This window comes from Serinus canaria, chromosome 6 (genome assembly GCF_022539315.1).
Source record: "Serinus canaria isolate serCan28SL12 chromosome 6, serCan2020, whole genome shotgun sequence".
Lineage (NCBI taxonomy): Eukaryota > Metazoa > Chordata > Aves > Passeriformes > Fringillidae > Serinus > Serinus canaria.
This window is the reverse complement of record NC_066320.1, coordinates 21,076,264-21,089,223: the sequence shown is the minus strand read 5'-3', so window position 1 is coordinate 21,089,223 and position 12,960 is coordinate 21,076,264. Positions and strand designations below refer to the sequence as shown.

At 55.5% G+C, this 12,960-nt stretch overlaps 1 protein-coding gene across 1 annotated transcript; it reads right to left on the bottom strand.

The window, feature by feature from the left end:
• Positions 1 to 1,395: 1,395 nt before the first annotated feature.
• On the bottom strand, positions 1,396 to 5,665 carry GOT1 (glutamic-oxaloacetic transaminase 1). Its single transcript, XM_030241359.2, has 9 exons — positions 5,445 to 5,665; positions 4,952 to 5,133; positions 4,272 to 4,395; positions 3,975 to 4,087; positions 3,665 to 3,769; positions 2,953 to 3,103; positions 2,652 to 2,817; positions 2,381 to 2,523; positions 1,396 to 2,097 (listed from the first exon to the last, which is right to left on the bottom strand). Exons 1-9 carry the CDS (start codon positions 5,557 to 5,559, stop codon positions 1,958 to 1,960), a joined length of 1,239 nt encoding a protein of 412 aa, XP_030097219.1. The 5' UTR covers positions 5,560 to 5,665; the 3' UTR covers positions 1,396 to 1,957.
• Positions 5,666 to 12,960: the final 7,295 nt, after the last annotated feature.

The following is a 12,960-nucleotide window of genomic DNA, read 5'->3' as shown; positions in this document are numbered from 1 at the left end:
TCAGACCATTGCAAACACAATAGTGGGATACACGTGCTGGAGTACAGCCTGACAGATAATGACAGAAATCTCATAGTCCACCCATGCTGATAAAACTTCAGCTGGAATAACTGCAGCCCTGTCTGGGCACTGCCCTTCTGAGGAAACACACAGCAATTGAAAAGTGGACAGAGGAAAGTATGAGCTGGAAAACAACCTACCCCAAAGGCTGAAGGAAATAGAGTCACTTAATCTTTACTGGTGAAGGATGTGAAGGGGAGAGAGGAAGTTTTCAAATACAAAAAAAGCTGTTGTACAGAGGAAAGGAATAATCTGTTCTCTGTTGCCATGGTAAGTGGGATAATTGGTAATGAGCTTACACCACAGAAAAGGAGAAATTTAGGTCACTTGCTAGGAAAAACAAGGTTGGTAAGACTAGAAAAACACCAGTATAGATCACATGGGCTGGGCCAACCTTCACACCAGGAGGTCTGTAAGGGCAGAAGTGTAAGCAAATATCATAAATTAAACACTAACTCCTCCTGAGGTGACCCCTAGAAGTCATCTTTTAACCACTTCCTCACCATCCCTGTTGTGAATGGACACCAAGAGAAAAAAAGATCCTCACCTACAGAGAAGAGGAAAGGTTGCCTCTTTCATATGATACAAATACTAATAAAGAACAAACAAGAGACCCCATGCACTCTGCAAACACAACAAGACAGTAAGGCACTATTTTTGCCTTTTCTGTCTAAGTTGCAGCACAAGCAAATCCATCAGGGTAACAGTGACTACTGCTACCTGACACAAGGAAAGGAGCTGTCCCCTGTCTTCACAAGATCCTGTCAGAAGGCTGCTCTGTCAGCTCACAAATAGATCTGCAGTGAATGCAGAGAGCAGAAACAGATGGTCTCAGCTCTTTTTCTGTGCCCGAAACACAGGCTGTTGCTGGCAGGCCCCACTGAAGCAAGTAGGAGTAGATGGGAGTTCACTAGGAGCCTGCTGAAAAGGATGAACAGAAGAGATCTGCTTTTTGACACCTGAGGGGCAGCCCAGGAGCCCTGGGCCGGGAGGGATTGCCAAATGGAAACACTTGACCATCCAAAGCAACAACAAACAGACAGACAGGCAGGATGAGCTGGGCAGCACAGGGCAGCGGGACAGAAAGAACACAAGATGAATCCAGGAGGAACTGGTTGGCTTCATGTAGTTGCAGGGAGCTCTCAACAACACTCTCCCAGTAAGACTTCCCTTTTAGTAGTGGCTGTGATCATCAGAGAGGCAACATACCCTGAGAGAGAAAGGGACAGCCTTGAAACAAACTGAGTAAGTGGACAAACCAGGATGTTGAGGCTTTTACCTCAACCTGAGAGAGGTTCATATGGTTTGAAGACACAACATCACACAAAGCAGGGGTAGCATTCAGAGACAAAGGTTTAATTTCATGTCAGCAACACAAAGAAGCAATTATCACAATTACAAATATTTGCTCGTATAAGGCTCAGAAATTAGGAAGGGGTGGGACGGGTGGAGAGAAGAAGCTAACAACAGCTTTACCCCTCCCCAAAATACTACTGAGTGACATTAGTTCACAAGCCATGTGAGATCCCAATCTCTGTGCTGTTATCACACAGTGCATTGCACTGGCACCAGACTTTGCCATGATCAAAATGATCAGATACATGGAGTTGATTTGGATGTGGTAAAGATGCAGCTCTAAGGGCCTGGAGATCAGGCTGCTGTTGTGAAACAAGAGCCAAAGTGGCTCATGCTGCCCCCACCTCCTGGGGTCACTGGCTTACCATATTGCAAGGACCACTTAAAAAATGTCAGAAAACAATTATCCCTGATTGAGCTACTGCTCCCATCTTTATTAAACCCCAAGAGGTGTGGGAAAAGGCAAGCCATGAGCAGAGAAAGACATGGACTACACACTATAGCTTTGGTGACTTCATGTAAGTTTGGTTGTTCATGTGCTTCATTGGATTTTTGTGACAGCTTCATGGATGGACTTGGCCACATAGTCCAGGTTCTTGGTAGTTAGACCACACATGTTGATGCGCCCACTAGCCATCAGGTAGATGTGTTTTTCCTTGACCATGTACTCCACCTGCTTAGCTGGGAAAACAATTGGACATCAGGTCAGAGCAGTGACCCACAGCTCAGAAAAACTCAAAGAACTAGTCAGGGATGTTTGAGTCTTTCACAACAAGCAGAAAGGTTCAAGCACTGGCCACTAAAATACTGCCTGATGCTTCATCCTCCGCCCCAGCCACAGACGCAGTGATGCCAAAACTCCAGTGAGACTGAGAGATTCCTGCTTGGACTTCTTCAGCCCAGTTCACCCATAGCAAAACTGCCCCCACCCAATCCTCCCTTCAGCAGGCCCCTGCATACTTACGGTTCAAGCCTGTGAAGCTGAACATGCCGATCTGCTCTGTGATGTGGTTCCAGGTGCCTGGGGTCCCAAGGGCCTCCAGTCTAGACCGGAGCTCTGACCGCATCAGCAAGACCCGATCTGCCATTGTCTTCACATTGCCCTTCCTGCAGCAGGCAGGAAGCACAGCATGAGGGTGGGCACCCATCTGGTTTGAAGCCATCTGGCCAAGCCTGACACTCAGAGAGACAGCTTCCCTCCCTTGCCCTCTCCCACCGCCCCTGGCAACACGTACCACTCATCAAAGAGCTGCGGGGAAGCAAGTGTCGTTGCCACAATGCGCGCTCCCTGGGAGGGAGGGTTGGACCAAGTGGTGCGCACAATCTTCTCCATCTGGGACAGCACACGCTGCACGTTGTCTGCATCCTTCCCCACCACGGTCAGGTTCCCCACCCGTTCATCTGTGGACAAGCCAAGAGATGTGAGCCATTGGTTCCACACGTTGTGGCAAAGCAGAGAATTCCCCACCCCTCAGCATGCCAGCCCCATCTGTCTGGGTATGATGCTACTGGGCCAGCGTACTGCCAGACACTCACTGTAGAGCCCAAAGTTCTTGGAAAACGACTGTGCACAGAAGAGCTCAAAGCCCTCGGAGACAAAGTATCGCACAGCCCAGGCATCCTTGTCCAGGCTGCCAGAGGCAAACCCTTGGTACGCTGAGTCGAAGAATGGAAACAGGCTCCGGCGCTGCAAGGAGGAACAGTGTTAGAGGGAAATCCCCTCCCCACAAGCTCTCTTTTACCCCCCACAGTACCCGTAGGAGGGAAAAATGACCACTGAGTTCCTGTGGGAATTCAAAGGAAATATGGTCCAGCAACACCAGACTGAAATACTTTCTTTCTACTGGGGTGAAAGAATTGAAAGGCTAAAGTGGCCAATAAAAGTCAATGCAGGAGAAAACTGCATTTGAGGACATAAGAAGTGCACCGCTTTATATGCTACTATCCAGCACCTGCCTGCAGATAATCCTTCCAGCAGGAGAAACCTCACTACAGCCCATTCCATAGAGTGTGAAAACAAGAACCTGGAGGCACAACAAGAACTGCAGTGCATCTCTCCTCTGAGCACAGACAACCAGCATTCTGTTGTCCACCTCTCCCTTCAACACTTGCCTTGGAGGACTCTTTTAGCTTCTGCTACATTTCATGCCATATCCTCAAAGCCCATTTCAGATGCAAATGCTCTGATTGGCTCAAGAGCTATTTGCCCCCTCAGCATTGCTTTAGCCCCAGCAACAGCAGCCCATACCTTCATGACAGCAGCAATCTGCTTCCACTGATCAGGAGTAGGGTCTGTGCCTGTTGGGTTGTGTGCACAGGCATGGAGGATGAAAATGGAGAACTCCGGGGCTTTCTGAGGAAAGAACACATCTTGGTCACACATTCACATGGACAAGACTGGGCACCTGCAGCACAGGGAGAGGCCTGGAGCTGCTTTAGGCAACAACAGCCTCTTTTGCAGTGATCCACTTCCCAGCACAGCACACCAGAGCCTAGCCAGCAGTAGATGCTGAAAGTACAGCACCAAGCTCAGCCCATCCCATGCCAGTTTTACTCACCTCCATGTCACTCAGCAGCCCCTGGAGATCCAGACCCCTCTTGGCAGCATCCCAGTAGTGGTAGGTTCTAATATCTTTGAAGCCAGCATCCATAAACACAGAATTGTGGTTCTCTGAGGAAAAAAGTAACTTCTCAGAAAAGCACACCCTATCTCCAGCAAGCTTCCTTCTCCAGCCCCAGCACCTCCCCTTACACACAAGAGAAGGCTGCTCCCTCACTGCCCCGGGCCCTGCAAGGAGCAGGGCTGTGCCTCCCTCACTCGCTGACCCACAGGGCTCCCTGAGAGCAGCACTCACCCCAGGATGGAGTGGAGACGTAGACGGGGGTGGCCGTGTTGTTGTTGCCATTGTACCAGCGCCTCAGGAAGTCAGCACCGATCCGCAGAGCGCCCGTCCCACCCAGGCACTGAACACTTCCCACCTGCAACAGAGATACTTGCCAGCACTGACCACCCAGGCCAGCACCACTAGCAGGGCATGGAAAGCAGAGGTGCTTGCAAGAGTGAGACAGGATCCCAAACACGTCCCCTGGGGTCAGCTCAGTCAAAATGCCATCCCCTTCCAGTGGTCTTCAACCTCCTTCAGTGCTCAGGCCCATCCTGACAACTTCTACCGTTATAAATAGACTCCAGCCATTCCTGTTACATTTTGGCACAGAACAGATTCTCAACTAGTAGTTTATTTCAGGAAAGGTGGTGTATTATCTGACTTGGGTTTCCTGTGGGAAGCTATTAAAAGATGAAGGAAAACACAGATTCCAATCACAGGCCACGTTCGGCTTTTCCCCAGAACCACAACTGCCTGCACAAACAGTTTCAAGTGTATGACTTCATCAAGTAAGCTACAATTACGAAAGACAATGTCAGAGAAACCCCTAAATCCTGCCAAAATGCAGGACCTCTACACATTTGTGCTCCTCTACTCAGTCTGCTGTAGAGACACCCCAGGGACCTCGGTGCTCCGTGTCGACCACATACCCGGTTCTCCTTGATGGCAGGGCTGTCATCACCCAGGGCGATCCGGGAGGCATTGGCCCGGAACTCGGGCAGGCCCAGGATGGGCAGATACTCGTGGTTCAAGCTGTTGTCGTTGGCGATCATCTGCTCCACTTTCTTCACCACCGGCAGGACCCATGGCTGCCCCTCGTCCGTGCGGTAGGCTGCGGGAAAGGGAGAGCCGTCCTTACTGCACCGGGGAGACGCTGCGCCGCCCGGCTCCCCGAGGACATGCCCGGGACACCGAGGACGGCGGCCCGGCCGGCCCCACGACCTTGACGCCCGCTGGACCTCGCTGCCTGCCCACCCCCCCCGCGTCCGGCCGGGCACTCGCCGCGGCCCGGTGACCTTTGGGGCTCGGGGCCCGCCGCCGCCGCCCGGCCGCCGCAGCAGGTGCGGAAGCCGCCGCAAGGGCACTGACCAGCCCGAGCCGCGGGGAATGGCCCCGCCGAGCAGGACGAAGCCACGGACTCACCGCCCACGCCGAGGTTGACCTTCCGCGAGTCGCTGTCCTCCCGGAAATCCGCCGTGAGCTTGAAGACGGCGACAGGCGGGGAGTGGGGGACGGCGGCGAAGATGGAGGCGGCCATGGCGGCGCAGCCACTGCGTACCGGTCCGCTCCGGTTCGGTACGGGCGGCGCGCGGCGCTGGAGGAGACGCTCACCTTCACCGGCGGGGCGGGGCCGCCGCTGGCCGTGACCAATCCGCGCGCTGCGCCCGACCCCGCCCCCGCCGCCGGCCAACGGCCAACGGCAGCCCCGCCGTGCCCCCGGCGCCGCCCGGCGGCCAATGGCGGTGGGGAGAGCGCCCGGTGACGCGAGGACGCGGGGACGCAGGCACCGCCCATGGCCGGCCGTGCCCACAGGCCGCCGCTCCGCTCTGCCTGGGGCCGGGCCCGCGGCTGCTGCACGCCACTGGCGGTGTGGCGCCCGGTGCTGGGGGACTTCCGCAGCTGCAGAGATGGGGGGGGTGTCCCGGAGTGCAATGACCCGTGCAGTACGGGGTGCGGCGGGGGATGCCCAAGGCGGCGCTGCGGGGCTGCAGCGCTCAGGGTCACGGCACAGCCCAGCCCCATAGGGCACCCGGGGCTGAAGATCGAGCCTGAAGCGTAAAGCCGGGGTGAACGCAGCCCCGCGGTGCTGTGCCCGGGGTGCAGGATGGTGCCGGGGTGCAAGGCTCGGGGGACGCGGGAAGGTGTCGGGGCGCCGTGCCCAGGTGTGACGGGTCCGGGCGGGCGGGGGGATCCCAGGGCTGCTGTGAGGACGGTGGGTTTTTCCAAAGGCATTTCCCTGATTCACAGCCACCTGCAGGTCAGGCGCTGTGGGCTTACCCCCGAGAACCTCCCAGCCCGAGGAAATCCCAGGGTCACCTGTGGGGTCTCCGCTATCACTGGTTAGCTCGGGACATAGCACTGATCCATGGGGTCTTCCTCGCAGCGCCTCGCTGCCAAACTCCCCGCCCTTCGCGCAGACACAGCGCTTCCCACGATGCCCCCGGCTCTCCGTGGCTCTTGCGGGCCGCCCTCCAGCCCCGCGGGGACCCCGGGGCTCCTGGGCGCGGCCGCCGTCGGGGACGCGGCGGTGCCGGGCAGTGTCGGCAGGGGGCAGAGCCGGCCCGCGCATCCCGCCGCCGATCCCACCGCCCATCCCGTTGCTGATCCCGCCGCCCATCCCGCAAACCTCGCGGGGAGCGGCGCCCACGGCTCCGGCCCGGCCTGGGGTTGCTAGAACGTCCCACCCGAGGCTGGCCTCACGCCTTCCCGGGGAGAGGGGTCGGTGCCTCCCGGTGCCGTCTCCGCTGGGAACCTGCCACCTATCTCGAGCAGCTTTTGAAGTTTGTGAGAATCTGCCCTGGTATATCTGGGAAAGACTTTGAGGGAGACGGGAAGGACGTCTCGAATAACAGCTCTGACAGCATGACACACACCACACACACCTCCCTTCGTGACATAAAACACGGAGGTACAGGACGGGAAAGGCCATGCCGTCCCCAAATGCTTTCACAGACAACCGGTGTTGTATGCTCCCTTTGTTAAGCCAGCTAAGATCCCTCTGAAAACCAGTTTAGATCCTTGTCCCCTTCCATGCCCAAGGATGCACAGCCCGGCTGCCCAGGAGGGAGCCCAGGGGCACAGCCATCGCCTCCCCCGGCTCCGGGCAGCACCTGGAAGAACTGCCCAGTGCACTTTCTGCTTAGCATGAGAGTGGGGAAGAGGCAGAGCTGTCTGTCGGCACAGTAGCGTGCCAGCACTTCTGCCTTCGGAGAAAACAGAATAATGAGATAGGCAGAGGAGCAAAACAGCAGTGCTAGACCAAAGCTTTGTCCCTGCTCATGTTTTTAGTCCAACTTGGACAAAATTTCATTTACACCTTGAGAAAAAACTGCATGGAAACCCCAAAAGAGCTTGAGGTCTGCTCTCTGCAATAGCTGTGAAACTCTGTAAACACCTGACCTGGCCAAGCTGCTGTCAGGGCATCCTAACCCTAACCCTACTCTTAAATCTAACCCTACCCTTAACTATAGCCCTAATCTTAATTCTAATCTCAACTGGATGAAGAACTCTTGGGTTTCTCAAGGTCAGTGGATTCTCCTAAATGAGAGATGCTGGGCAAGGAAGCAGCTGATGAAAACAAGGGCATCAGAGGGATCTGAGCGTAGCCCACTGCAGGGTGTGTCATGTTTTCTGGTCACAAAGAGTAAGGCACTGCACAAGTGGAATGCTGCAATGGGAAAAACAGACAGATCCTATTTCTGGAGCAGACAGAAGTGCTAGGGAGTCCCCAGACTATCAGGCTCTCACTGCACTTACTGGTTTCTAATCCTACCACTTTCCAAAGAGCACTGGAATACTTGGGGACATGGCCAAGTGCTTTCCCAGTGCAGAACAGGGAAGTCACAAAGGCACAGGGGTGCTGCCTGCCAGGCTGGCTGCACCAAACTGCTGCCTGGAACTGCCAGAGCAGGCTGAGCAGTGCTTGTTGCAGGAAAAAATGCAGTTTCCCCAAATCAGCACCGTTCTGTTCCCCTTCCTCAGGAGCTCCTGGGCAGTGTGAGCTCAGTGTGCTGCCAGTCTGGTGCAAACCGTCTGTGCCGCTGCCTGTGCCTGCGAGGCCGGGGTCGCTGACCCAGCAGGAGTTACCTGCCAGAGTGCCTGGTGCCTCTGGCTCAGTCGGCATCCCGAGCCCTTGACGGCACGGAGTGGGACTCCGCTGGGAAGAGATGCAAGAATGAGACAATAAGAGACAAAGCACAGGCTGTCGGGCCCCCGAGCTGGGTGGCTTTGCGTTAGCAAGATCCCTCTGGCCCTGAGCTTTCATCTCCTCAGCCTACACAAAGGGTGCCACCAACACGTATGTAAAAGCAGGAGGAACATGGGAGCCAGCCCTGAGGCATCCCTCCCTTCATCTCCTGCCTTGGACTGACAGCCAGCAATGACCTGCCACTCAGTGGGAAAGCTTGCACACCTTACAGAGAGCGAAGAAGCCCCCGGGCACGCATGCAGACAGGGCCCCCCGCACTCAGCTTCTCCTGGGAGCCAGAGGCAGGGGGGCTCACAGCCAGCCTGGCTCCTGCAGAGCTCAGCCTGCTGCAGGGATACAGAGACCGCTGGGGACCAGGTGATGGCCCCCCCACGCCATCAAGATTCATGTGGTCTTGGAAAAAAGCCCTTTTTATGAGGGTGAGCTGCACTGACCCCATCCCATTCACTCCCTCTCACAAGATTCACCCTCACACCCCTTGGGCCTCTGCCTCATCCTCTCCAGAGTGCCCTGCCCAGTTCTGGGACACTGTCAATCCTGGCATCACAGTGAGGGTTTAGCAGCCTGCTCATGCCAGTCTGAGGCTGGGTGCAAGCAGTGTGTGGCATGGAGCAAAGCTGAGGCTGTCCCCAGCGGGTGCCGTGCGGGGGCTGTTTTCCCAGCATCCTCCAAATACAGATGTTTTCTCAGCGCAGGATCCAGACAGAGGAGGGTAAAATGTTTTCATTCCAAGCTCTGGAGGTCAGGTCATGGTTTGTCTAAATGGCTTTTGTTGCTGTAATTATCAGATTAGCTGATCTCTGGCGGTGCATTTAGGGGCAGCTACATTAGCTGTGGATCCTGACCCCTCCACTGCCACCCTGCCCAGCTGGGACAGTGGGTTTGCACTGGATCAGTGGGGATTGGGGATGTCATGAAAGCCAAGTGAAATGCTCAGGATTAGTTTTGAGCTGGTACCCAACTGGACCCTGGCCCAGGAGCAGGCAGTATATTTGAGGAAGACAGCAGCAAGTTTCCTTGACCTCACAGCACACTGAGCTGAGCCTTCCCTCCCACTCCAACCTGCAGCGCACAGCAGCCATGGAGCCCTGTCCCGGGCACCCGCCTGCCGCTGCGGCTGATGCTCAGCATGCAGACACGGGATGGGGCCATCTGTGGTGCCCTCCCTCGCTCAGAGCTGGGGGTGCTTGCAGGCACCAAGCCCAGCAGGTCCTAGGGGAGGGTGGTCCAGAACCGCACCGTGTGCCTGGCCTGCGGGAGCCTGGGGCCCGTGCCTGACCACAGGGTGCTGTGAGGTTGGGAGCCCCAGCAGCCGGCAGGGCACAGGAATAGGAGCGTGAGATACCAGGCGAGACACAGAGCATGACAGGGAGAGGAGAGAGCAGGCTGAGGGACAGATAAAGAGGGATCAGGAGTTTCCGGCCCCCGCCAGCCCCTTGCCGGGTCCGTGGGTCCATCTGTCAGCGCCTGCGAGCGCTGATGGCACCGGGCCCTGGTGGCAGCCGAGGCTGCAGCTCCGGCCGAGGGGCACCGACAGGGGCGGGACGGGCCCTGCCCCCGCCCTGCCGCGGCTCCAGCGCCGGACAGCAGCCCGAAACGAGCCCTCGCACTGCCCTGCAGGTGCCCCCGAGCCTGGGCTCCCGGCCACGCTGCCTTGCAGCACCCACCTCCTGTCCTCCTGCACCGCCAGCTCCACTGCACACACAGACAGGGAGCGCCAGGGCCTGCAGACACTGGCACAAAAATAATCGGTTTCCACTCTGCTGAGCTGCAGATCCACACCTGGGTGCTCAGAGGTTGTCTGCTTGGGCACCGTGCCCGTGGCAACCCCCTGACACATCATCCCGCCTCCCCTCTCACCTGTGGGTGGGAGAAACAGGAGATTCCCTTGAGCAAAGCAGGAGCTCTACAATGAAAGAAATCAAAATCAGAAAAGATTTGATTGTTTCTCCATAAAACAACTTATTTAAAGTGTAGCTTCACTGCATTTCAGCTTCTGAAGTTTTATAATGCCAGAGCATAACACTCCAGTGAATGAATGCTTCTGGAGCGGAATATCTGCATCTTGTCTTTCAAAGAATATTTCAATCCCTTCAAACGCTTCAGAAAATTTCAACAGGAAAACTTTTCCTTTAAACATCATGCTCCTACAAGAAGTTTTAGCATCAGCAAAACGTATATTAAAAAAAATAGTGAAAGCTATGTTCCTGGTATTTTGTTAGTTTTCCTAATTGCCATCATGACAGAACTTAGTTAACTCCAAGTCCATCTTTGCTTCCAGCTCAAAGCCAGAGAACAACCCAGGGCAGCAAGGACAAAGTCTGTGCAGCCCAAAAAGGAGCATATCCACCCACCTCAGCAGGCTCAAACCTCTCCTGCCACTGCAGCTTCTTGGGCAAAGCCAGAGGCTTGCTATTTCTCTAAATCCATTTTGCACATTCGTTCTGGAGTCCCAGGAATCCTAGCTTAGCTTATGGACCACTCATGGCCATGCTTGCCTATTCTGTGTCTACTCATTCCCATGGGCACTCAGGAGTTTCCCCTAATTTTTCCTTTTGCATCAGCACCTGCTGGCAGATGTCAGGGGACTGACCCATGCACTGTGATCTGCTCAGGCACTGACACCTGGTACCATGTGGCATTGAAGGTGGTTTCCTAAGGAAGACCAGCAGGGGAAAGGACAGGCACTTCTGTGTCAAGGCATAAGACTTCTGCACAGCCAAGGAAATGGGTTTTGGAACATCTGCCATTCCATTCCATGGGTTTTGGAACATAGCTGCCATTCCCAAAGGCAGCAAACCTCCTGGCCAAGCCTCTGCCCTCTCACCGGTGAGCCTGGCTCAAGTGTTGGGATGGAGACACTGGATCTGTTGCAGGGAGCTGCTCTGCCATGGTGTACCCAGGCTGCCAGGCAGCTGTGCGTGCTGTGCCCATGGGGCTGAGGCAACTGCAGCACAGCCGGTCCCAGCTGGACCCCTCTGGACAGGGTGTGTCTCCCAGTACAGCCAGGATAAGGCCAAGGAAAGGGAGTCCAGCTCTCTTGCAGGGAGCCCAGTCCTGTGGGTAGCTTCTGGACCTTGGTGTAGGAGCAGATTTACTGAAAACAATTTATTTAATATCAAAAATAATTTCTTGCAGCGTTTCAGCTGGCGTCAGCCAAGCGCTTACTCACCCGGGAATTCAAACAAAGGCAGGGCTGGCGCCCAGCCAGGGGGTCGGGCGCTGGGTGGTCGTGTCCATCCCGGCCTTGGACACGCCTCTGGGTCACTTGCAGGCTTGTGGCATGATGTCTCCATTTATTTATTGGAAATGTTTGAACAGGAAATGCTAATGGTTTGGGTTTGTGGAGACAGCTGGAGGGGTCCGGACGGAGCTGCTGAGAAGGGGAGGGTGCACTGGGACAGGGCAGGCCAGCAGAGAAGAGAGAATCAGTGCTGCCACTGGGGATTTGTCCCTTGTGTTTGTGGTGAAGAGCCCAGCGGGAGGTGAGGCCAGGCAGAGCCCTGACAGCTCTGCTGCCTCCTCCTTCACTGCTGCCTGCATCCCAAAGGGCAGGCAATGGCACTGGCAAAGCGGTGAAGGAGGAACAGCAGCCACAGACCATGGCACATCTGATCCCATCGCCAGCCAGCTGGGTGTCCATTAGCGTGGGAGAGATGTGAAAGTGCTGCCTCCCCCTACAAGGGGGTCGAGAGGTTCCTATGCAGCCCAGCTCTGGAGCGGGCTGTTCCTGCATTTGCTGATAACAGCGGAGGTAAAGCCTGACCCAGGAAAGCAGGCAAGATCCGCAGAGATAAACTCCCCGCAGCAAGACAAAGGCGCTGACCTCCTCACTGCACCAGCTGCAGCATTCCCACAAGCACAGCAACAATTGCCCAGAAGCAGCCCTGAGACCTGCACCCAGCCCTACTGGCCAGCCACCAGGAAAGGCCCCTGTGGCAGCCAGGAATGCCTCTTGTCAGGATCATGGCACAGAAACCACAGCTTGGGGTTTTTTAACCAAATCTGCTGTCCATACCATTTTTCTGAGCAGTGAGAGCAAAGAGCTTGCTGTCATTGCTTGCTCCTCATTTAGCATCTTGGCCCTGCTGTGCTGCACAGCCAGAGGGATGCTGTACAAGCACCCCTTTGTATTTCCTACCTCACACTTCTATCTGCACATTTGCAGTACAAACAGGCTTTAACTTTCATACCCAAACACAGCCGAGGGTCTTATGCACTCAATGATGCAATTCAGGTGTGAGTGCCTGGAGCCCCACACAGCCAGAGCACACACAGGGTTCTGAACGGCAGGCAGGAGCTCAGCTTTGTCTCCCCCTGCCCTACCTGGGACCCACCCATGGACCAGGAGGCTGAAGCCTGAGTGGCATTTCCCCCTGTCAGGTCTGCCCCAAGAGAACATCAGCTGAAAAAGGCAGAGGCACTTAATGGGATTTGCAGAACACAGCTCAGTTACACACCATACGGCTGTTGTCTCAGGCATGTTTTTAAAATCTTTATCTCTGCATCATTACACACTGATCTACATTTGAAAAGAATCCCTCCGGTTCCCTACCTCTGAAATGAGGATAACTATCCTTCACCTCATAGCAGGGTTATGAGGATAAACAGATTAAAGACTGTGATATTGTTGCAAAGAAGGTTAAACAAGCCCCTGTGACAGACAGCCCAGGGGCAGGGACCAGCATCAGAGCCATGCACGCCGACCCACGTCTGCACCATGCTAATAAT